Source organism: Piliocolobus tephrosceles, chromosome X (genome assembly GCF_002776525.5).
Source record: "Piliocolobus tephrosceles isolate RC106 chromosome X, ASM277652v3, whole genome shotgun sequence".
NCBI lineage: Eukaryota > Metazoa > Chordata > Mammalia > Primates > Cercopithecidae > Piliocolobus > Piliocolobus tephrosceles.
Window position 1 is genome coordinate 14,308,001 of NC_045455.1, and position 23,043 is coordinate 14,331,043.

Below are 23,043 nucleotides of genomic sequence, written 5' to 3' on the forward strand. Positions count from 1 at the left end.
CAAACTGGGGAAAGAACATTTCAGGCAGCCCGAGCTTGGGAGTGTCTGTTAGATATCTTGGGGGGCCACTGAGTGGGCAGGTGGCTATGTAATTCTAGAACTAAAGGAAAAGGTGGAGATAAGGATTTCGGAGTCACTGGATATGATATGACATTTAGGGTAATGGGACTAGAAGAGATAAAATGGGGGTGGGGGAGATACAGTAGAAGAGAGAATAGGACTAAGGACTGAACCCAGGAGTGCACTAATATTCTATGGACGGACAGACTAGGAAACGCCAGTAAGGAAATCTGAGACGGGGCTGCCAGTGAAGAGAAAGGAAATAGAGGAGTTCAAGCTAAGAAGTGTTTTAAGATACGGATGGTCAGCTACATCGAATGCAGCTGCTAAGTAAGACAGAACTAGCCGATGGATGTCGCAAATGGAGGTGTTTGATAAACAAGGTGTTTACAAGAACAGTTTTGGTACCAAAGACAAACTGTAGAGGGCTGAAGAGTAAATGGTGGACAACTTCTGGTTTCAAATAATTTCTGTGCCCCTTCTCTCAAAAATAGTACAAGACAACAAAGAAAATGAAGACAGAAACAAACTCCAAGGTCCATGAAACTAGAAACTGTAATCCTGAACCATGGTAACAAAATAGAAAGCTTATCAAGTGATTATAAACCACTCTGCATATAAGCAGCTAAGTCCAAATGCCTGCAGAGAGTCCTGTGGGACTCAGACAAGCACAGGGACTGGAGCAAGCTTGTTCAACCTGACAGCTTTCAATGTGGTCCAACACAAATCTGTAAACTTTCTTAAAACATTACAAGGTCAGGAGCAGTGGCTCACACCTGTCATCCCTGCACTATGGGAGGCCAAGGTGGGTGGATCATAAGAGGTCAGGAGTTTGAGACCAGTCTGGCCAACACGGTGAAACCCCATCTCTACTAAAAATACAAAAATTAGCCGGGCGTGGTGGTGCACACCTGTGGTCCCAGCTACTCAGGAGGTTGAAGCACAAGAATCGCTTGAACCTGGGTGGTGGAGGTTACAGTGAGTCGAAATTGTGCCACTACACTCCAGCCTGGGCGATACAGCGAGACTCTGTCTCAAAAAACAAAAACAAGCAAAAAAAAACCAAAAAGAGTAATGAGATTTTCTTGCAATTTTTTTTAAAGCTCATCAGCTACCGTCAGTGTTAGTGTATATTATGTGTGGCCCAAGACAATTCTTCCTCCAATGTGGCACAGAGGAGTCAAAAGACTAGATACCCCTGGACTAGAGGGTCTAGGCCCTGTGGAAGGAGGGTTACTTGAGTCTGGGTAAGAGGCACCCCAGTTCCTCCTCATGCTCCATGCTCTCCATCCTCCACAGAGAGAAGGGAAAGCTCTACAGGGCATGAACCAAGGAGGGTCCATGTGGGTAGGGAAGGCCAAGGCCTCTGCACAGACAGACTATGTGCATCTCATGGGGCTGTCAGCATAGGGGTTCCAGAAGAAGCCAACAGAGGGAACATAGATATTATTTTTAAAGAGATAAACAGCTGGGAGTTTTCTGGAATAAAGAAAGAATATAATTCCTCAGGATGAAAGTGCAAGAGTCCCTAAAATAATGTTAAAATGAAATTTACATCTAGATTCACTGTGGTGAAACAAAAGAAAGAAATCCTTAAAAGAAAAGCAACCAGGGATAAAATACAGACTGTTTGGAAAGAAAAAATAAACTGTTAGCAAATAACAGCAACAAAAACGATAAGATACTTGGGAATTTTATGTGTGTGTGTGTGTGTGTGTATACAGAAAAAATGAAAAAGATAGTAAGGGATATTTTTTCAAAATCAACCCTAGTGATAATAAAGATATCAGTTCCATGAATAGGAAGATGCAAAACTGTTAAGATACCAATTTTCATTAAATTAATATGTAAATTAAATATCATTCAAAATAAAATCTTAACAGGGTGTTTTGTTGGAATGTAAATGCCAGTCCTCAAATTCATGCCGAATATTTAAGGTTTGCTTTTTAAAAACACCATGTTGGGAGAAAGAAGCCAGACCCAAAGCCTGAAAACACGATTCCACTTCTGTGAATGAATTAACCTAAACCACACACTAAGCAGTAAAACGAGACAGCAAGGCGCAAAGATGCTGATGGTGTGTGCTAGGAGGGGTCACAGAAGGGAGGGAGAAAGAAGGGGAAAGGGGTCACAGGAGAGAGGGGGGAAGGAAGAGGGGCACCATGGGCTGCGGGGCTGGCCAGGCATGGTCTCTACCTGCATAGTGGATTATGGATATATTTGCTTTATAGTGATTTACACAGCTTCGTGACAGTTACAGTTTGTGTTATACATCACAATTAAGAGTTAAAAGACAAAAGAAATAAAAAATCCAGAAAAGGCAAGGCAATTTTAAAGAAGCGTAAGTCCTATCAGATTTCAAGACATACTATAAAGTTGGGCTACCTAAAACAGTGTGGTCTTTATCTAGGGTTACTTAAATAGACCAAGAGAACAAGAGCTTAGAAATAGGATCCTCAGTGTAAGGGCACCTGGTATTCAGCAGACATGGGTAGATTGGGAGGGAAGGGGCACATGGGCTATATACAAGGAAGAGACAGAACAGGGCCCCTTCCTGACACCAAACATAAACTTGCAATGGAATAAGGACTCAAATAGAGTTCATAAAATTGTAAATCTTTCTGCACAAAATACAGAAGGAATACCTTTTTGGCATTGGGGTGGCAAAATATTTTAAAATAAGAAACATAAGGTACAAACTAGAAAAGAAAACACACGTTGGTCTACTTTACAATTTAAAAGCTGTAGTATGCCAAAAGCTACCATAAACGAAGTGAAAACACAAGTAAGAGGCCTGAAGAAGGTACTCAGAATTCATACAGCCAACCAAGTCAGCATTCAGAACATATCAAGAAACCCTAAAAATGTGTAAGAAAAAAACCCTAAAAATGTTTAGATTAAAAGCATATGAATAGGTAATTTCAGAAGAGAAAACTCAAATGGCTAACAAACTCATGAAAAGACGTTTATCCTCACTTGTTTTTAGGGGACTGAAATCTAAAATGGACAATCTTAAATACAGCAACAACTGGCAAAAACGTAAAGGTCCTCTATCATCCAGTTTTATCTCTCTTTTTTTTTTTTTTCCATTTTTGTGGCGAAAGGGGTCTTGCCATGTTGCCTAGGCGGGTCTTGAACTCCTGGGCTCAAGCATCCTCCTGCCTCTGCCTCTGCCTCCCTAAGTGCTGGGATTCCAGGTGTGAGTTTTGGTAAGGATGGAGGGAACTGAGAACTCTCACACAGTCCCAAGGGAAGGTGAAGCTATGGTGCCTCTGGGGAGCAATGTGGCAACACCAAGTAGAGCTGCCATGTGCTTTGAGGCACATTCCACTGCAGCCCTGTATGAGAGAGACAGGAAGCAGAAACAAATCATCCCCAGGAGGGGAACAGCTGAAGAGTGGGTTATTCATACAACACAGTACTATACAGCCATCCAGACGAACTCCATGTGTGTGTACTGACGTGTTTAAAGTGGAATGAAAAATACACATAAAAGGTATCACATGTTGCGCTTATCTTCTTGCAAAATTTCAACAAACAAAATAATAGTCTATGCTGTTTGTGCACACATCTGTCTGCAGTAACTACAGAATCACAGAAAGTAGCCTTTGCTGTAGAGGGGTGATGGGGGACACGGTAGGGGGTAGGGAGTGGCATTCTTTGTAACAAATACGTATTTTTAATGAAGAGAGATATATGAATCAACATGGAAAAAAAAAACAGTAATGAATTGGAGGTAAGGAAGTAGAAATCCCTTTTCTGAAGATCTGGTATAAAACAGAAAATGGGGTATATATCAGCATTACACTGATTTCAGCAGAAGATAGCAAAATGTTATAAACATAACAAAGTATTAAAAACATAAGACAAATTAGAGCTGTGAGATTTGAATTAAGTACAAAATTAAACATTTTTATTTTTCGGTCTCAAAGCATCCAACTTGATTGTTGATTTGTTCATTGCTCCCATTAGCTATTTTAACTTCATGTATCTGGAAGCTGTTCCTGTTTGTGGATGCTGTTTAGGCACACAAACACAACTGACCCTCTCATCACAACAAAGTATTCTGCTGCGTGTTTAGTAATACTCATAGAGAAGTCTACTTTGTCTGATCTTAATACAGCCATTTCAGCTTTTTTTATGCTTACTGTTTCCATAATATATCTTCATCCTTTTAATTTCAAGCTTTTTTTGTGACTTTGTATTTAAAGTGTGTCTTGTAGATAGCATATGGCAATTTTTTTCTTTTAAATTAGTCTGACAATCTCTACCTCTTGATTGGAGTGTTTAGCTATTATTCATACTTAATGTATTTGATTGAATAGCTGGATTTTGCTATTTGGTTTCTGTCTGTCTCATCTGTTTTTTACTCTTTACTCCCCCTTTCCTACGTTCTTTTGTACTGTGAAATATTATTTAGTATTTTGGTTTTTTTCAGCTATATATCACTGTATTTTTCCCCACATATTTGCCCTAGAAATTATAATATGCATTCAAAATTGAGCATAATGTATTTACAGTTAATACTGAATTACTTCATGTAAAACAGGAGAAGCTTGCAAGACTCTACAGTAAGTCCTCACCTTAACTCACTGATAGGTTCTTGGAAACTCCAACTTTAACGAAAACAAAGTATAATTTTGTCTCCTCAATGCTATAATGAAAAGATGCTGAATGAAATGACATTATTTGAATGATGTTTTGCTTAAAGTCGGAATTTCCAAGAACCTACTGACAAGGTTAAGACTTACTGTAGTTCCATGTAATGTCTTCCCATCCACTGCGCTACTTCTGTCATATGTTACACCTATATACCTTAAAAGCTCAACAATACAATGTTGGTTCTTCTGTGCTCACACTTATAATCCCAGCACGTTAGGAGGCTGAAGGAGGAGGATCACTAGAGGCCAGGAGTTCAAGACCAGCCTCGGCAACAGAGCAAGACCCCATCTCTACAAAAAAATAAGGATAAATAAAAAGAATCAGCTGGGCATGGTGGTGCATGCCCATAGTCCTAGATACTTGGAAGGCTGACATGGGAGGATCCCTTGAGCCCAAGAACTCGAGGCTGCAGTTAGCTGTGATTGCACCACTGCATCCAGCCTGGGTGGCAGAGCAAGACCCTGTTGCTAATTTTTTAAAAATCATATTATTAAATAAATTAAGAAAAATATAACGAAAATGCAGTTTTCGTCAGTATTTAAGGAGCTCACAATTTGGTAGAAGCTCTTAATTTATGGGGGGAGGCCACAGACAACCTTAAGAAACTGAGGAAGGTTAAAGATCTTCACACTCCTGTCCATGCCTTCCCTGCCCCCACGATGACAATGAGACATGAGTATATACTCACAAAACTATGTATTCCATTTCAGCAGGACCCTTCTGTGAAGAATATGGATCCTCCACTCAGTAATAAACAAAAATAAGACTGCAAATGCTGGCAGGGAAGTAGGGCTTTTGTGTTCATCTGCTTACATTTCTATCCTATCTATCTAAATGTAAACTCTGAATGGGGAGGATTTGGGTTGCTTTTGATCACTACTTGGCCTCTGCACTTAGAAGAGTGTCTGGCACATGGTACTCTAAGTATTTCCGGGGTGAATGGTGAATTAACAAATGCTCCACAAAAATAAATACATTATCTTAGATCCTTTTAAAGGAAATTGGAAAGTTATGCACTCTTTTTGGTTCCAAGTTTATACTTTCCCATATGATAAAAGATAAAGAGTTCACTTGTCCATGCCACTGGCACACCAGCATGACCTCAAGTTGTCAAATAAAGTGCTACTGCACAATGTTTGAGATTTTCACAAAGGAGTAAAATATAAAGTGCTTAAAACCCTATTCTATGGAAATATGGGACAAAAATAATTACACTAGATTTCACTTAATTACTGCCAAAAGCTTTGAGAGAGCATCAGTTATTATAATACTACCCTAAATTTACACATTATTTTTAATTTTAATTTTTATTATCGCTCTCTTTTTTTTTTTCCCCTAGAGATGGGGTTTCGCCATGTTGCTCAGACTGGTCCCAAACTCCTGGCTTCAAGTGATCCTCCCATCTCGGCTTCCCAAAGTGCTGGGGTTACACGTGTGAGCCACCATGGCTGACCTAATTTTCATTATCTCATAAACCTTTTTTACATTGGGTCTTCTGAATGAGAGAGTTTTCTTGAAATCCATAGACCCTGTGAAAAGCAGGCTTTAGAAAAAGACCATATGCTTGGATTTGTGTGTCAAGGGGCTGGGGGAGCTCTACCAAGGAGATCTTGCAGGCCCTCAGAGCTGGGGAAGCCAAAGAGCAAAGAGAGGGGCCACTGAAAAAGAAGGCAGCAGTGGTGCAGTCTCTGGCAGGCAAGGGGTCAGTGCAGGACAACCAGATAAAGCAAAAAGGAACAAAGAGCATATATGCCTGGGAAGACAAGCTCGAGCTGGAGTTTGAGCACTTCGGCAACAGGAAGTAGGAACCCTGTCTAGGAAAGGGGACACATGGTCACGCAACCAGAGAACCCCTGGCCCACATCCAGCTGAGAGACTAGGCCAAAGACCCAGGCTGGCTCCGCGTTACAGGGAGCAGCCCCCTATATGCCAACAGCAGAAGCTGGGACCCTGTAAGTCTGAGAATGTAAGGCAAGAGGAAATGCTTTTCTCTTAGTCCACTAATAAACATGGACATCGATTACACGGTTCTTCAGATTTTCTAGATGCTTAGCCCTTTTAGGAAGGGAATCATGAAATAATGCTCATGAGGCAAATAATTTAATTTGCTGGGTAGAAAACATGCAAAACACTCTTGATTATAGACAGTAAACTTCAACTGTCCTCTGGTCCTGTTTAGTACTAGCCTGAAACCACAACAGGCAAAGGTTAGAAACCATGACTTTGCAATGACACACAGGTGTCGACTGCTTTCTTTGGCCAACTGTGGCTGAACAAAAACCCACAAGGCAAGCTGGGCCAACCACCAGTCCCACATTCAAGAAACTGACCATCTACTGGGACAACAGGACAAACCTAGGGGGCTGCTTTCCCAGGGGCATGATATTGCCTCTGCATGACAAGGAGCAGCCAAAGGAATAAACGTCCCCTTGCAAATGAGCCCCAGCACACAGACTTTGTGTGCCCTCAAGGCCTGTGGTAACCAGACCCACTGAGACCTCATTTATTCATTCCACAAATATTTACTCAATGCTAATATGTGCCAGCCTATGTTCCAAACACTGAAACATAGTAGAGAGCAAAACAGAAAAATCCCTGCCCTGATGCATCTTACATTTTCCTATTCCTTCTTCTGCACTGAAAATGTTAGAGAAAGAATAAGGGAACTTTGTACATTCCCTAATTTATTATCCCAAGAATGCGAATGCAAATTAGAGGTGCCCAAAGTTATTTCTGCCATTTGTGAAACGTTTTGAAAAGATTATTCTTTTCATGAGAGACAGAACCAGGTGCCTTTAACAGTTACTCTGAGACTGGTTATTCTTTAAGTGCAAAACTGATTCAGATTGAATTTTCTATAGCTTTTCTATCTCATATGAGGGAATAGAAACATTAAACTAAAAAATTTTGAGGTGCCCAATTAAAATGCTGGCTATCCTTCTGATTCTTGGAAAACCAAATTTGAATAGAGACAGAAATAATTAGGCTAATCGCAGATCATTCATTTCTCACATACTGTCTTAGAAACCTGCTCTAGGCTTTTCCTTTTGGGAAACCATGCATCAGGAGGATTAGGTCAACTATGCTAAGTAGAAAACTTCAAACAACAGTGGCTTAAATACAAGAGAAGTTTATTTTTCCTTCATATTTAAAAAGCTCCAATCATCTTCACTATAGTCAAAGCAGTCAGAAGAAAAAAAATAAGAAAGGGCAAAAAGGACAAAAGGCGACTTTAAGGAGCCTTCTCAGAAGTCTCACGAATATGTGTGTTTACACTTCAATGGCCAGGATGCCAGGACTTAATCCAGTGGTCAGACTGAGAGGTGAAGGATACTGAGATATGTGAGCTCAGCTGGAGGCACTGCTGGCTCAGAAACACACTGGGAGGCAACTAGAGTCTCTAGCACATGGAGAAAACCATAATCAGGTGCTTATATGTAAACACACACCTTCTAATATCTATTTTAACATGGAGACCATCCTCCTTTAAAAGTTACAGGCACTTTCTTAAATGGATTCAACAAATGAAAAATAAAAATATGGGCTTATTTCAGTTGAAACTCATTTCTTACGTTTGATGAAAAATAATAAACTAAAAGTGAATGTGAAGATCTAAAAGATTTGTGGATTTATAGATACAGCCTCAAATGGTGAAAAACTCAATGTTTTCCATCTAAGATCAGGAAGAAGCAAGGATATCCATTCACCACTTTTATTTAATATTCTATTAGAGGTCTTAGCTAGTATAATAAAGAAAAATAAAAGGCATAAATTGGGAAAGAAGAAATAAAGCATATAAACACATAAAATTTATTTCCAGATGACATGGACCATCTATGTTGAAAACTCTAAGGAATCCACAGAAAAGCTACCAGAATTAATAAACACATTTAGAAAAGTTGCAGGACACAAAAACAAAATACAGAAATCAACCGTATTTCTTTTTTTTTTCTTTTCTTTTTTTTTTTTTTTTTGAGACAGAGTCTCACTCTGTAGCCCAGGCTGGAGTGCAGTGGCATGATCTCAGCTCACTGCAACCTCGGCCTACCAGGTTCAAGGGATTCTCCTGCCTCAGCCTCCTGAATAGCTGGGATTACAGGTGCCCACCACCAAGCCTGGCTAATTTTTGTATTTTTTAAAAGAGATGAGGTTTCACCATGTTGGTCAGGCTGGTCTCGAACTCCTGACCTTGTGATCAGCTCACCTCGGCCTCCCAAAGTGCTGGGATTACAGGCGTGAGCCACCGCGCCCGGCTAATCAACTGTATTTCTACACGCTAGTGACAAACAATTGGGAAAACATTTATAAAACCAATTCCAATTATAATAGCATCAAAATACCAGAATTACTTAGGAATACATCTAATGAAAGATGTGCAAGGCCTATACATTGAAAATTTAAAAACTGCAAAAGGGAATTAAAGAAGAGCTAAATAAATGTAGAGACTTATCACGTTCATGAGTTGGAGAACTCAGTACTGTTAAGACTGTTGTATTAGCTGTTGATTACTGAGCAACAAATTACCCAAGACTCAGTGGCTTAAAACAATAAGCATTTATTATCCATACAGTTTCTGTGGGGGCAGGAATGTGGGATTAACTCAGCTGAGTGGTTACAGCTCAAGGTCTCTCATGAGGCTGTAGTCAGTCAAGACGTCAGCCTATCTGCACTCATCTGAAGACCTGACTGGCACTGGAGGATAACCTTCCAAGGTGGCTCAAAAACACACCTAGCAAGTTAGTGCTGACTGCTGGCAGGAGGCCACAACTGTTGGCCATGTGGACTTCTCCACAGATCTGCTTAAGTGTCCTCATGGCATGGCAGATGGGCTCCCCAAGGGCAAGTGATCCAGGAGGGAGCAAGATCAAAGCCGCTGTGTCTTTTATGATTTGCTCTTGGGAGTCACATTCCATCATTTTTGCCACATTCTATTCATTATAAGTATCACCAAGTATAGCTCAAACTCTAGCAGAGGAAAAATAAGCTCCACCTCTTGATGTGTAAAAGAATCTGTGGAAACACTTAACAACCATTACCATGGCAATCCTTCCCAAGTTGATCTAACGTTTCAATGCAATCCCAAGCAAAATCTTGAGTCTTTTTCCCCTTTTTTGAAGAAATTACAGGCTGATTGTTAAGTGTATATTAAAAGTCAATGTCCTAAAATAAGCAAACCAGTTTTAAAAAAGAAAAACAAGGTGGGAGGACTTATATTGCCTGATTGCAAGACTTACCATAAAGCTGGAGTAATCAGTGCAGTGTGGTATTGGCATAAGGACAGACATATAGATAATTAGGAAAGAAAAGAGTCAAGAAATAAACCCATACTGGTCAACTGAGTTTTGGTGCCAAGGTCATGCAATGGAGAAAAGGGTCTTTTCAGTAACTGGTAATGGAACAATTGAGTATCTGTGTGGAAAAGAATAAATCTTACCCTTTACCTCAAAAGAATTATACTCAAATTGGATCACAGACCTAAATGAAATGGCAAAAACTATTAAATTCTAGAAGAAAATACAGGAGAAAATCTTTGTGATATTGGATTAGCCAAGATTTCTTAAATAGAACATAAAAAGCACAAACTATTTTAAAAATCAGTTAACAATGAATGAATCAAGATTTTAAAATTTTGCTTTTTGGTAACAGATAAGCCACAGATTGGAATACAATTTTCATAAAACATATCCAACAAAGAGCTTATATTCAGAATATACAAAGAATTATTTTAACTCAATTAAAAGATAAATAGCCTAATGAACAAAATGGATAAAAGATTTGCACAGATACTTCACAAAAGTAGATATGCAAATGACCACTAAGCACATAAAAAAATGCTCAACATCACTAATCATTAGAGAAATGCAAATTAAAACCACAAGATACCACTACATACCCAACAGAGTGGCTAAAGCTAAAACGACTGACAATATCAAGTGTTGACAAGGGTGTAGAGCATTTGGAAGTTTCATACATTGATGGTGGAAATGCAAAATGGTAGAGCCACTTTGTAAAATAACATGGTCGTATTTCCTAATGTCAAATATACACTTATCATATGATCCAGCAATTCCGTTCCTAAAGAAGGAAAACATATGCCCACACACAAATGTGTACACAGATGTTCATAGCAGCATTATTCATAATAATTCTAACCTGGAAGCAACTCAAATGTCCATCAATTGGTGAATGGATAAACAAAGTATGGTGTATGCTGCATCCATACTATAGATTAACACTTAATCTATTAATTGTTACTTAATACAATAAATGATAAATTAATTTAAAAAATTGGTGAATCTCAGAAACATCATATGTTCAAATGAAAGAAGTAAAACCAAAATACTTCCTATTATACAATACTAAGTATATGAAATGCCAGGAAAGGCAAAACTATAATGACATGAAGATCAGTGGTTACCTGGGGCTGGCAGCTAGATGTGGGGAAAGACAGCATGGGGCATGAAGACACCATTCGTGGTGAGGAGACTGCTTTCCATACTAATTATGGTGGTGAGTACATGACTGTATACAACTACCAAAGTTCAATGTACTATACACTTAAAATTGGTGAGTTCTATTGTATGTAAATAACATCTTAATAAACAAAAAAGGGGAAAAAGAATTTTTTAATAAAAAAGAATGTGAAGATCTAGAAAGATCTAAAATAGATACATAAATCTTTTAAATTTTATAAGAGGTAGGATTTTAGCAGAACAAAAACAAGCTTTTAACAACAAAAACCTTCTGCTGCTTTGAAAATGTTCTCAGCTATCAACATAAACTAACATGAGAAGATCTTTGATAACATCCTATGCTGTTTATAAATAATAAATAAATTCAAAACAACACATGTTAATTTTACCATAGTCCCTTCCCAGAGACAGAAAGGAAATATCAACACAGTCAGTCCCCAAAGACAAACATTGGACACTTACATTAATCACACACATACACACACACACACACACACACAGAGAGAGAAAGAGAGAGAGGGAGAAAGAGAGAGAAACCAAAAACCAAAAAACAAAACTACACAGTTTAAAGAGATAATCAAAACTGATGAAAAAATTTTAATTTCTTGATAAAAAGACAATGTGAAGACCCCATGGGAAAATGTTCTGTGCTGCAACGGACATGATAATCTACCAGTAATCTCTACAATGTAAAAGTACGGGTGTTTCTTGGCAACCTCTTCCTTATCTCCACTTCTTTTTCCTTTAATCAGTAACACTACTAAACCAGCCTAATATACTTAAAATTATCCTTTAAGTTTTCTCTAAACGTTTCTTTACTTCAGATTGATCATGACAATGCAAGAAATACAAGACAATGAGTTTGTTGAAGGTGAGGTTTAAGCTGCATTTTTAACTAAGCATGGAGAGAGGACCAGTTAAATATCTTGATGATTTTAGAAGAGAAAGCATAGCTATAGGCCACACTCTTCATATTAGGAAGAAAATAGAGACTCCTAATAAGAAAAAATTTTCCTTGGCTATTGGTCAGCATAAAGAAGGCTGCAAAAAGTTGTTGATTGTGTCTTTCAGGGCCTCTGGGGACTTTGAAAACCTCTCCATACCCAAGATTGCCCTCCAGAATCACATCTCCATTGCTGATGAATGGGGCCTCATCCTAGTGGTGTGGCTAAGGGAAACTTTAAGAATAACTGTCTGTGCATCTCGTGGCTGGAACAGACACGGACGAGAGCCTTGAAATGTGCAGTGTAAGGTGCTGGACTCACTGGGCCTGGAGCAGAACACCTGGCCTTTGTCCTGGCTCTACCACCCATCATTCGTGCAACCTGAACCTCAGCCTCCCTATCTTTAAAATACGTAGTCCAGGTACTCTATCACTATAGAGAACACATCAAGAACCTAGTAAGGCAGTACACGTTGCAAGCATCCTGACAATCATGTAGTATAATGTTTTACAACACAGAAATTATTTTTTGACACTATTAAGTTTTTAAACTAAAAAATTATTTTTAGAAAGTGCATCAAATAGACATTGTGCTAGGCACTGAAGATTATGAAGAATAACATATAATTCCTATAAACTAAAAGGACTCTCCTACAATTAAATACCAAAAAACTAATAACTTAGTTTAAAAATGGGCTAAGAACCTAAATAGACATTTCTCCAAAGAAGACATACAAACGGCCAATAGGTACATGAAAAAATGCTCAATGTCACTAACCATCAGGGAAATGCAAATCAAAACCACAATGTGGTATCACCTCACACCTGCTGGAATGGCTATTATAAAAAAACAAAACACCAAAAGACAAATGTTGGTGAGGATGTGGGGAAAACTGGAACCCCTGTGCACAGCTGGCAGAAATGCAAATGATACAACTATGGAAAACAGTATGGAGGTTCCTCAAAAAATTAAAAATAGAACTAACATGATCTAGCAATCTCACTACTGGGTATACATCCAAAAGAAATGAATCAGGATCTCAAAGAGGTCTCGGCACTCTCACGTCATCGCAGCATTATTTGCAATAGCCAACACGCGGAAACAACCTATGTGCCCATCGATAGACAAAGGAATGAAGAAAATGTGGTCCATGCATACAACGCAATACTACTCAGCCCTTCAAAAAGAAAGACATTTTGTAATATGCGACAACGTGGATGAAACATGAGGACCTATATGCTAAGTGAAACAAGCCAGTCACAAAAAGACAAATACTGCATGATTCCACTTATACGAGATATATAAGATAGTTAATTTCAAAGAATCAGAGAGTAAAATGGTGGTTGCTAGGGCCTAGAGGCAGAGGAAAAAGGAGAGTTAAAAATTAGCAGGCATAAAGTTTCAGTTAAGCGAGATCAATAAGCGCCAGAGATTCACTGCACAACCCCATACCTATAGTCAACAATAACATACTGTAACTGAAACATTTAAGAGGGGAGCTCTCATAAATAAAGTCAGGACTGACTCAGGAAAAAGGTTGGGCCAGGACTTAAATGAGTAAGATTTCCTAGAAGAAAGGATATGTGACTGAAAGAAGGGATATAATTGGAAGAAACTGCATGTGGTTATGCAAAGCTATCTTTTAAGAGCATAGACACAGGCCAGGCGCGGTGGCTCATGCCTGTTATCCCAGCACTCTGGGCGGATCAGGAGGTCAGAAGATCGAGACCATCCTGGCTAACATGGTGAAACCCCGTCTCTACTAAAAACACAAAAAAATTAGCCAGGCGGGGTGACAGGCGCCTGTAGTCCCAGCTACTCGGGAGGCTGAGGCAGGAGTATGGCATGAACCCGGGAGGTGGAGCTTGCAGTGAGCCAAGATCGTCCCACGGCACTCCAGTCTGGGCGACAGTGTGAGATTCCATCTCAAAAAGAAAAAAAAAAAAAAAAGAGCATAGACACTACAGTTATGCTACCTACATTTGAATCCTGTCTCCACTACTTTTCAGCTGGTGTTCTTCGCAAATTACAGTCATGTGGTGGTGCTTAACGATAAGGACACATTCTGAGAAATGTGTTGTTATGTAATTTGGTCATCATGTGAACATTATACAACGTACTTACACAAACCTAGATGGGATATGTATTTTTATGGATATATGTTTTTTCATACAGAAAATCAGGTGTTCCAGCACCATGACTGAGTATCAGTCATTTCCCCTACTCGATCTGCAGTGCCAACACTGACTGCCATACTCCAGGTTTCTACCTATGCTCCATTAGAATCCACAGGGCCACCACTGAATACGCACTCGGTTGTTGACCAAAACGTTGTTATGCAGTGCATGACTTAGTTAATTTCCCTGTGCCTCAGTTTCTTCATCTATAAAATGGGGAGAATAGTCCCGAGTTCTTCGGGTTTTTATAAGGACTAATTAAAATAATATTTGTAAAGTGCTTAGAAAAGAGTACTATTAGTCAGTTTTTTCTAAGTTATACTGTGGTAACAAATTATCCCAAATTTCAGTAGCTTATAACAAAGATTTATTTCTTGTTCACGCTACATGTTGGTACAACCCCTTTGACTTCTTCATTCTGGAGTCTGAGGAGCAGCCGCTCTCTGGGCCCTGCTTTTCTCATGGCAAAGGGGACAGAGCAACAGTGGAACCAGGCAGCGGCTCTTCAAGCTTCTGCCTAGATGAAGCATTTGTCACTTCTGCTCATATTTTAGTGGCTGGTGTAAGTCAAAGAACAAAATCTGATGTCAACAGGGCACGCAGAGGCCCTATAGGGACGGCTTCAGAACATATTTTGTTCTGAGGGGCAGAACATATTTTGACCAAATATATTTGAACAAACAAAAATACTAGAACAAAAAATCTACCACAAGTGTCTGGTACACAGGAAGTGCTGTGTGTTTGTTAAAGAAAAATACATGGTTGCACAATGATATGGAATCCTGAAAGTGGATGTTTGGGAACAGTGAAATATTGAGTGTCGTTGGAGTGTATGGTTCACAGAAGTGACAGGGGTAGGTGAGGAGGTCGCATTTTGAAAGGCTTTGAAAGGAGGCTACATTTTTGCCTACAGGTAGAACGTAAGTTGCAACAATAAAGTTTTATAGCTATTTTTATAAATTTTATAAGTCAATTCTATCTGCCAGCTTTATTAAGACAATGGCATCATTTCATTTATTCTGCACTGAACATTTAGAAATCACATGTCGACTGGTCACTACCTCCCTGTGTTAACAACAGCCTACAACACCATTTGTCATCCTGGGCCTGAGCTGCAATTGCCACAAGGAAGAATACATTAACAGAAGGCTTCTTCCAGTCGGTCCCGGCTCCCGGTCGTCAGGACAGGGAAAGGGGCATAGAGAGGGAGGGAAGAAAAAGGAGAGAAGGGAGTGCATATGGATGAGTCAACGTGAATGTGAGTGTGTGGGGGGTGTACAATGGACAAGCACTGACATCACACTTGCTATTTTAATTATAAAACACCCTCCAAATTTGGATGTTTCCTAAGGACCTGTCTTCAACTTCTACACATGGTCCTTTCTCAAGTCCCACCACCCTCATGGCTTTGGTCAGCCTTGAAATTTTTGTTTGTTTGTTTTTTGTAGGAACAGGGTTTTGCCATGTTGCCTAGGCTGGTGTTGAACTCTTGGGCTCAAGCGATCCACCTGCCTCAGTCTCTCAAAGAGCTGGGATTCCAGGCATGAGCCACTGTATCCGGTTAGCCTTGATTTTTCTTTGCAGCTTCTATCTTCATTTTCAATGAACTACTAGAAAATAATCCAAATCTAAGTTTAACTGGGAGGCTTGTGCATCAGGGGAGTTATCTGACCTGCTACCTATACCGCTCTTTGGTCAATGGAGAAGCAATCTAAGGGAAAGAAGGTTAAGTAGGAGAAAAGGAAGCATGGAGAGGAGAGCTGGGCACAAGCAGAGGCAGCGCAGAGGAACCTGCACCTACCATTCCTCGCCTAGAAGCAGGCCAGGGCCTCAAAACATACTCTAAGGATGCTTATGCTTCCACAGCAGGTTATGCTGTTTCCATGTGTTCACAGTTACTTTAAGACAATAGTGTGGGTTTTTTTGTTTGTCTTTAAAAGTACTACAGAGGGAAGAGAGAAAGGCAAATCACAGACCGCAAATGAGCTGTCCTGACTCCCTCCAGATGGCTCATTTTCCCTATCCCCGTCCTATGATCTACAAACCCTGATAAGGCTTCTGTAATCTGGCACCATCGTAAATTATTTCTTCTTGAAGTGCTTTAAAGATCCCCACTGCTTACAGAAAATAATCCAAACTCAGACCACATTCGAAGCCCCAAATCTTACTTTTGGGTGTAACAGATTTTTTTTTTTTCCACACTAAGGTTGCTGGATCAGAGATAATCAAAGTCTGATATACTGTGCACAAGTAACGAATGCAGGAAATGGGTACAGTGAAGGGCTGCGTTGAAGGGAGAAGTCTGAGGAATATAGCCTGTTAATTCACTCTCAAACAGCTTGAAAGAGGCTCAAGTAAAGATAAATGTGTGAACGGTAATAAAAAGAAAAATCGGCAAAAGAAGGCTCTTTCTATTTTAATCATGCCAGAATCAGATCAGTCCTGAGGCCTCGGCTTTTGAGAATTAGGGTGCATCCCTGTGGTAATGACTCAGTACTATGATTCATAAAATTGCAGAAAATGAAGAAGTTCTGGGATGTAGATGGCTCAAAAGCTCTCTGCAGAACCACAAAAAGAATTTAAATGAAGTTCAGTAAGTAAGCAATGCTTTAAGGAAAAGAAAAGTATTAATGTGTAACAAAATTAGTGGAATTATGAATATATAAAGACTGGCTTCAATTTCTGAAGGTCTCTCACCAGACATTAAGAAGAACAGTTAATACAGTCACTGAAATGTTGAAGTATTTGTTTAAACTGATATATGTCACTTGGCTGTAACAGCCAAGCTCTTTTCAATTACAATTTTGCAACATTTCATGAAAAGTCCTATTTTAAATACTAAATGTTTGCATTAAAAATCAGAACTGTCAAAGGAGGAAAAAGGCAACATAAAAACATTTATCAATGATACATGTGAATAATCTTACAGTAATCTTTAAGTACAAGGGAATCCCCCTCACCTTTCCTGGGCAGCAGCTGGAGTCTCTACTGGATAACAAAAGAGAACTGAGGTCTGACAGCCATCCTGGGCAAACTAACTTACTATTGCTCCTGTAAGCTAAAAACTGTCCTCCCTCAACTCAGAAAAATGATTTAGTTATTTTCTGTGATATCACTGAAGATAAAAAGTGGTCAACTTACCTAGTAAAATACTGTACTGACATAATTTATCAACCTTCTATTTTAATCAGTGGAATACTTTAAAGTTATATATTCAAAGACACCTATAATTATGCAAGAATAAGGGACACTGAGGAGAGATTAAAAACTAGTCTAGGCCAGGCGCGGTGGCTCACGTCTATAATCCCAGCACTTTGGGTGGCTGAGGTGGACGGATTCCCTGATGTCAAGAGTTCCAGACCTGCCTGGCCAACATGGTGAAACCTCGTCTCTACTGAAAATACAAAAAAAGTAGCCAGACGTGGTGGCATGCACCTGCAATCCCAGCTACTCGGGAGGCTGAGACACGAGAATCACTTGAACCAGGGAGGCAGTGGTTGCAGTGAGCCAAGATCATGTTATTGCACTCCAGCCTGGGTGACAGAGCAAGCCTGTCTTTAAAAACAAAAACAAAAACAAAAACAAAAACAAAAACAAAACAAAAAAAACTAGCCTAAACAAAATAAATCAACCAGTACCTAGCTAAATAAAATAAGCTCAACCCAAAGTCGGCGGCTTTCCAGAAAAGCATGAGTAAAGTTTTTGGTTTCTATGACAGCAAATAACAAATTACTTATGCTTCATACAAATATCTTTGTTAAAAAATACTCTTTCTCTTAAAAAACACGTTAGTTGCCAGACTGAAATAAAATCATTGCTTAACACACATTGTTAAGTGAATTATTGGTTTCAATACCAAAATGTGAAATCTCATCAAGGGGTTTTGTAACATTTCCCAAAACACTGAATATCATCTATGATTATAATTATCTGTGCATTTCTTTTGCATAGTAAGAATTTTATTTTGTTTGTATTTTATTCAGCATAATATCTCCCCAAAAAGAGAAGTCACTTGATCTATAAAGGAAGAGGGGAAGTCATGTTGAGCAAGAGCCATCTGGAATAGGCAGACTGTGACTTTGTGAATCTCAGGCTTGCATCCTATAGTCAGGGATGTGCAAATCACTCACTCACAAATCATACTGATACTCTCTTTTACAATCTTCCGTACCTAAAGTATGCCATATCACAGTAAATATTTCATAATAAAAATGAGAATTTTCTAGACAAAAAAAGAAAATGTTCCTTAGGTTCAAAATAAGCACCAACACTTAAGGTATAGAACGTAGGAAAACTGGCTATGATTCATGAATATTAATTATTTTAAATAAACACAGTCATCTAATTATGGTAAAATAATAATAAAGAACAAGGTTAATATGAAGATTTATCAGATTTTTTTGTCATAGAAGGTTGGTAACTTTGGCTGAATCAATGACTGTAAAAGGCTCAGAAATGTTTATTACTAGCAGGGTTCTTCAAAATGCTACATCATCTTTGAATAATATTCCAAACACACTGTAATTCTATTCACGCTTCTGAAACAAGGGATTTTTTTTTTTTGGTCAAGAATTTTATTTTAAATGTCTGATTCCTTTTAAAAACTTAAAACAGGTACCCCACTACCTGTTAAACATGTGTACTGGAAAAGACTATGATCTTAACATACAATTTTAGATTTTAAAAAGCCTACAAAGAGATGAAAAATGCAACCTCCAATTCTAGTGCACTGAATGTCACACAATGAAACTTTCTGAGGAGACAGCAAGCACTAAAAGCCAGGAGTCTAAAAAAAGAATAAAGAAAGAAAATGGAATGTGTTTTTAAAAACTGAGTCACATAAGAGTTACTAAAGAAGGGGACAAATATTGAGAGTAAAAGAATTAATAGTAACTAACACAATGAAAGCATATATAATAAGGTACTTCAATATTTGAATGCTTTTGGAAAATACTTAAAACAGAACTCAAAACCATTACTGCTAAGTGAAACAAATATGTCATGGAAGAAATAGTACATCCTTAGGCAGCTCTCATGATCAAAGCAATGAGCTCCTTCTTTGCTGTTCTCAGGCTGGTTAAGTCTTCCTCAGTCACGCAGCAGTACTAACTGCGTGAGCCTAGACTTGGGAGAGTCTGGCACCTGTGTCCCAGAGAATCGGTCTAATCCCAGGATGGCCCTAAGCCACCAGAAGCCTCAAGAATACCAGACGGATAGCTCAGGTGTTCTGAAGACTTCACAACAGGGTTTAGTTCTGTGGTCCTGAGGCCAAATCAGGTATCTGGGCAGATGTGAAAATTTTTAGGGAGGAGAAAACAAAGTGACTCGGAGCCCCAGAATCTTGACTGCAAGCCTATCAGCCGTGGGGAATGAAGGCATAGTTTTAAGCAAAGAATGAACACAGAAAAGGAATAAAGAGAGCTTAAAGGAAGAAGAGGGGTAAGCAGGTATACAGGATGACACACTGGCCCCAAATACCAGTCATTCACCCAAGAAACAAGGATAGTGATAATTTACTTGAAATGTGTGCACTCCTTGCAGTGAAATGTGTATTATTAGGAATCCATTCTGTCATTTTTAGTCTTTTCCAAGAAAGAAATTAAAACTATGCTCTATAACCACTAGTTAAAATTTATTTTTATAAATCTGGAGATTCAAATTTAAGTCATGGATGAAGAATAAAACTCCATTTCATGCTCTAATTTCTTTTTAAATACCTCATGGAGAATTTAGGACAAATGCTTATTATTAAAATAAAATACAATAGCATGGGCAAGATGAAAAAATTCCAGCACACATACTGAGGCTGCTTGGTTCATTCCCTTCTTCCATGATGAGTCTTTGGGTCAGGTCCAACCCACCTGACTTTCCAGTTGGCATTTTTTCTCCCTCGTGTGATAATGTCTTTTTACAAAATGAGCACACTATCTCTCCTTATTTTTAGTAAGTCCAACTTCTTCATTTTCAGGCTTTTTTTTTTTTTTTCTATGATTTAAAAACGATAACACTGACAAGAAATCCAGCTAAAACTTTCATCAGAATTACCTTGAAAGCACAAACTGGCCTCCCTTGTCTCAATTTTCCATGTGACTGGCCTTTTTTTTTTTTTTTGAGACGGAGTCTGGCTCAGTCGCCCAGACTGGAGAGCAGTGGCGCCACCTCGGCTCACTGCAAGCTCCGCCTCCCGGGTTCACACCATTCCCCTGCCTCAGCCTCCTGAGTAGCTGGGACTACAGGTGCCCGCCACAGCGCCTGGCTAATTTTTTTGTATTTTTAGCAGAGATGGGGTTTCATCATGTCAGCCAGGATGATCTCCACCTCCTGACCTCGTGATCCACCCGCCTCGGCCTCCCAACGTGCTGGGATTACAGGCGCGAGCTAACGTGCCCGGCCGTGACTGGCCCTTTTTAATCACTACAGAAGTAGCATTGAGCTAGACCTGCCATGGTTAAAAGAATGTTGAGAGCCGGGTGCAGTGGCTCATGCCTGTAATCCCAGCACTTTCGGAGGCTGAGGCGGGCAGATCACCTGAGGTCGGGAGTTTGAGACCAGCCTGACCAACATGGAGAAACCCCATCTCATACTAAAAATGCAAAATTAGCCGGGCAGTGGTGGCGCATGCCTGTAATCCCAGCTACTCGGTCTCCTGCGGCAGGAGAATCACTTGAACCCAGGAGGCAGACGTTGTGGTGAGCTGAGACTGCACCATTGCACTCCAGCTTGGGCAACAAGAGTGAAATTCTGTCTCAAAAAAAAGAATGGTGAGACAGTTGAATATGACACACAATCTAAATAGGACAATTTTCCTAATGTTTTTACAGGAGAGAGAATTGAGTATAAAAGGGTAGTCACACTTACAAGTCCACTTATGGCTACAATCCAGATGTAGGAACCAGAGGTGAAAAGCTATAAAAGAAAAAAAAAAAGGCAACTAAAAATAAAATTCAACTGCCAGTCACAGCACACTTATTTTTACATAACTACAGTCATGACCATTTATATAAAGTATTAACTATGTATGCCATAATACAGAGAAGCAAATGGAAAATTAGTAAATATCAACTGTTTAAAAGAAAATTATATATTAATTTTTTTTATTCAGACATCAGACTTTGTATAGCCTAAAACAAGTTGAACCTGGCACACACCCCATGCAAAGAAAAATAAGTGAAACCAAAGTATGATGTTATTTATAAACTTCAACTGACTTAAAGTAAAATACTACATACAAAGAAATTATTAGAATTAACAACATACAAAACAGGTAATCACCATCCCATGCTTGGCAATGATGTGATATTTATGTAAATAACTTTCTCATTTTAATTTCTTAACATTGTTACCCTAAATTTAGATGGGAAGAACACTGCCAGCCTACTTAGGTCTATATTCAATGGTAACTTTCTCAAGTGTTGATATTCTCATTCTAGTTCACCCAAGGAAGAGCAAACTAAATCACAGTAATGAAGTTAATTAATGGCAAAAGTAATCAGAATTAGATCTCATGAAATTCTGCCCTTTGTTTTCCAAATAGTTTATATCTTAGAGTTGTGCTCAGGGTAATTAAAAAAAAAAAATCATAAGGACTCTGAAAATGTTCCTGCAACAAAGAAATGATTTGTGGGTTACTGTTGGTTAATTTTTAGAACTCTAGATTGGGGGTTTACTTCTGATCGTAGAGGAAGAGGCAGGATACTCAGGCAGGACAGCCCAGGTTCATCGCTGGCATTGTGCTAGATGAAAACCTCAAAGTTCTGCACACTTACCAAGGACACACAGAAAGAAGACAGACACAAAAGGTAAGAGTTGACATACTCACACAGAGAGGCTGGCAAGCTTTGCTCTAGTGATGGGCTCACTTAGAAATGCGCACTGGCTGCAACTTTAAATCTGAACCTTTGATGTAGCATGGACATTTGTTCAGTGGAAATGACTCTGATAATAATGATGGGAACCATGTAGACAAATATTTTGCTGTAGTTTTCTTCTACAAATAGAAGGAATAATAGACTAGCTAACACTTTCCATGTGTCAGGCATTGCTCTCAAGGCACTTCAGCAAAACCGAGTGGTTAAGCAATTTGCCGCAGGTCAACAGCTAGCAGGTGGTGGGCTGGAGTGTATCCAGGACTGCCTCCACAGTCATGCCCTCCACTCTTCCGTGTCTCATATGCAAGTAAAAAGAGCATATCATTTTGTCATTAAAAAAGTAATTTCCTCTGGGTTCTGAAGCCTCTCATTGCCTGTGTGGTCCCCAGTATGTCTGCCTACATCTTGCCAGTGTCTGTGTGTTTTCTCATGGCTGGGCTCCTTGAGGACAGGGGCTACATCTCACTCAGTGGGTGATAATGATTGAAGTATCGGATAGCTTGAGAGCCCATAACATCATAGCCCATTGCACAGAGCATGATGTTATGGGCTCTCAATTCATCGGATACTTAAATGAGTCTTAAGCATTTTGGCTCTTCCGATTATGATTCAAGTCTTCATTCATTCATTCATTCATTCATTCATTCATTCATTCATTCATTCAACAATGTACCTGGTTGTAATGGGGAGAGAAAAAGGCACAGAAACACATGCAAAGGCTTGGAGGGGAGGGAAGCAGGCAGAGGATATACACTTTAGCAATAAGGAGTTCAGATACACTCCTTCAAGGTGGGCACAAGTGGGAGTTGACACCAGACAGGCAAGAAGAACCCTGCATGCCATTCATGCTAAGGACCTA

The 23,043-nt window shown here is 39.3% G+C and overlaps 1 protein-coding gene across 1 annotated transcript in view; it reads right to left on the reverse strand.

The window, feature by feature from the left end:
* Positions 1-23,043, reverse strand: part of UBAC2 (UBA domain containing 2) — a 182,019-nt gene that overhangs the window by 46,806 nt on the left and 112,170 nt on the right. Inside the window, exon 6 of the mRNA XM_023218026.3 lies at positions 21,175-21,222. Within this exon, the coding sequence (XP_023073794.1) occupies positions 21,175-21,222 (48 nt within the window). The remainder of the gene's footprint in view (positions 1-21,174; positions 21,223-23,043) is intronic.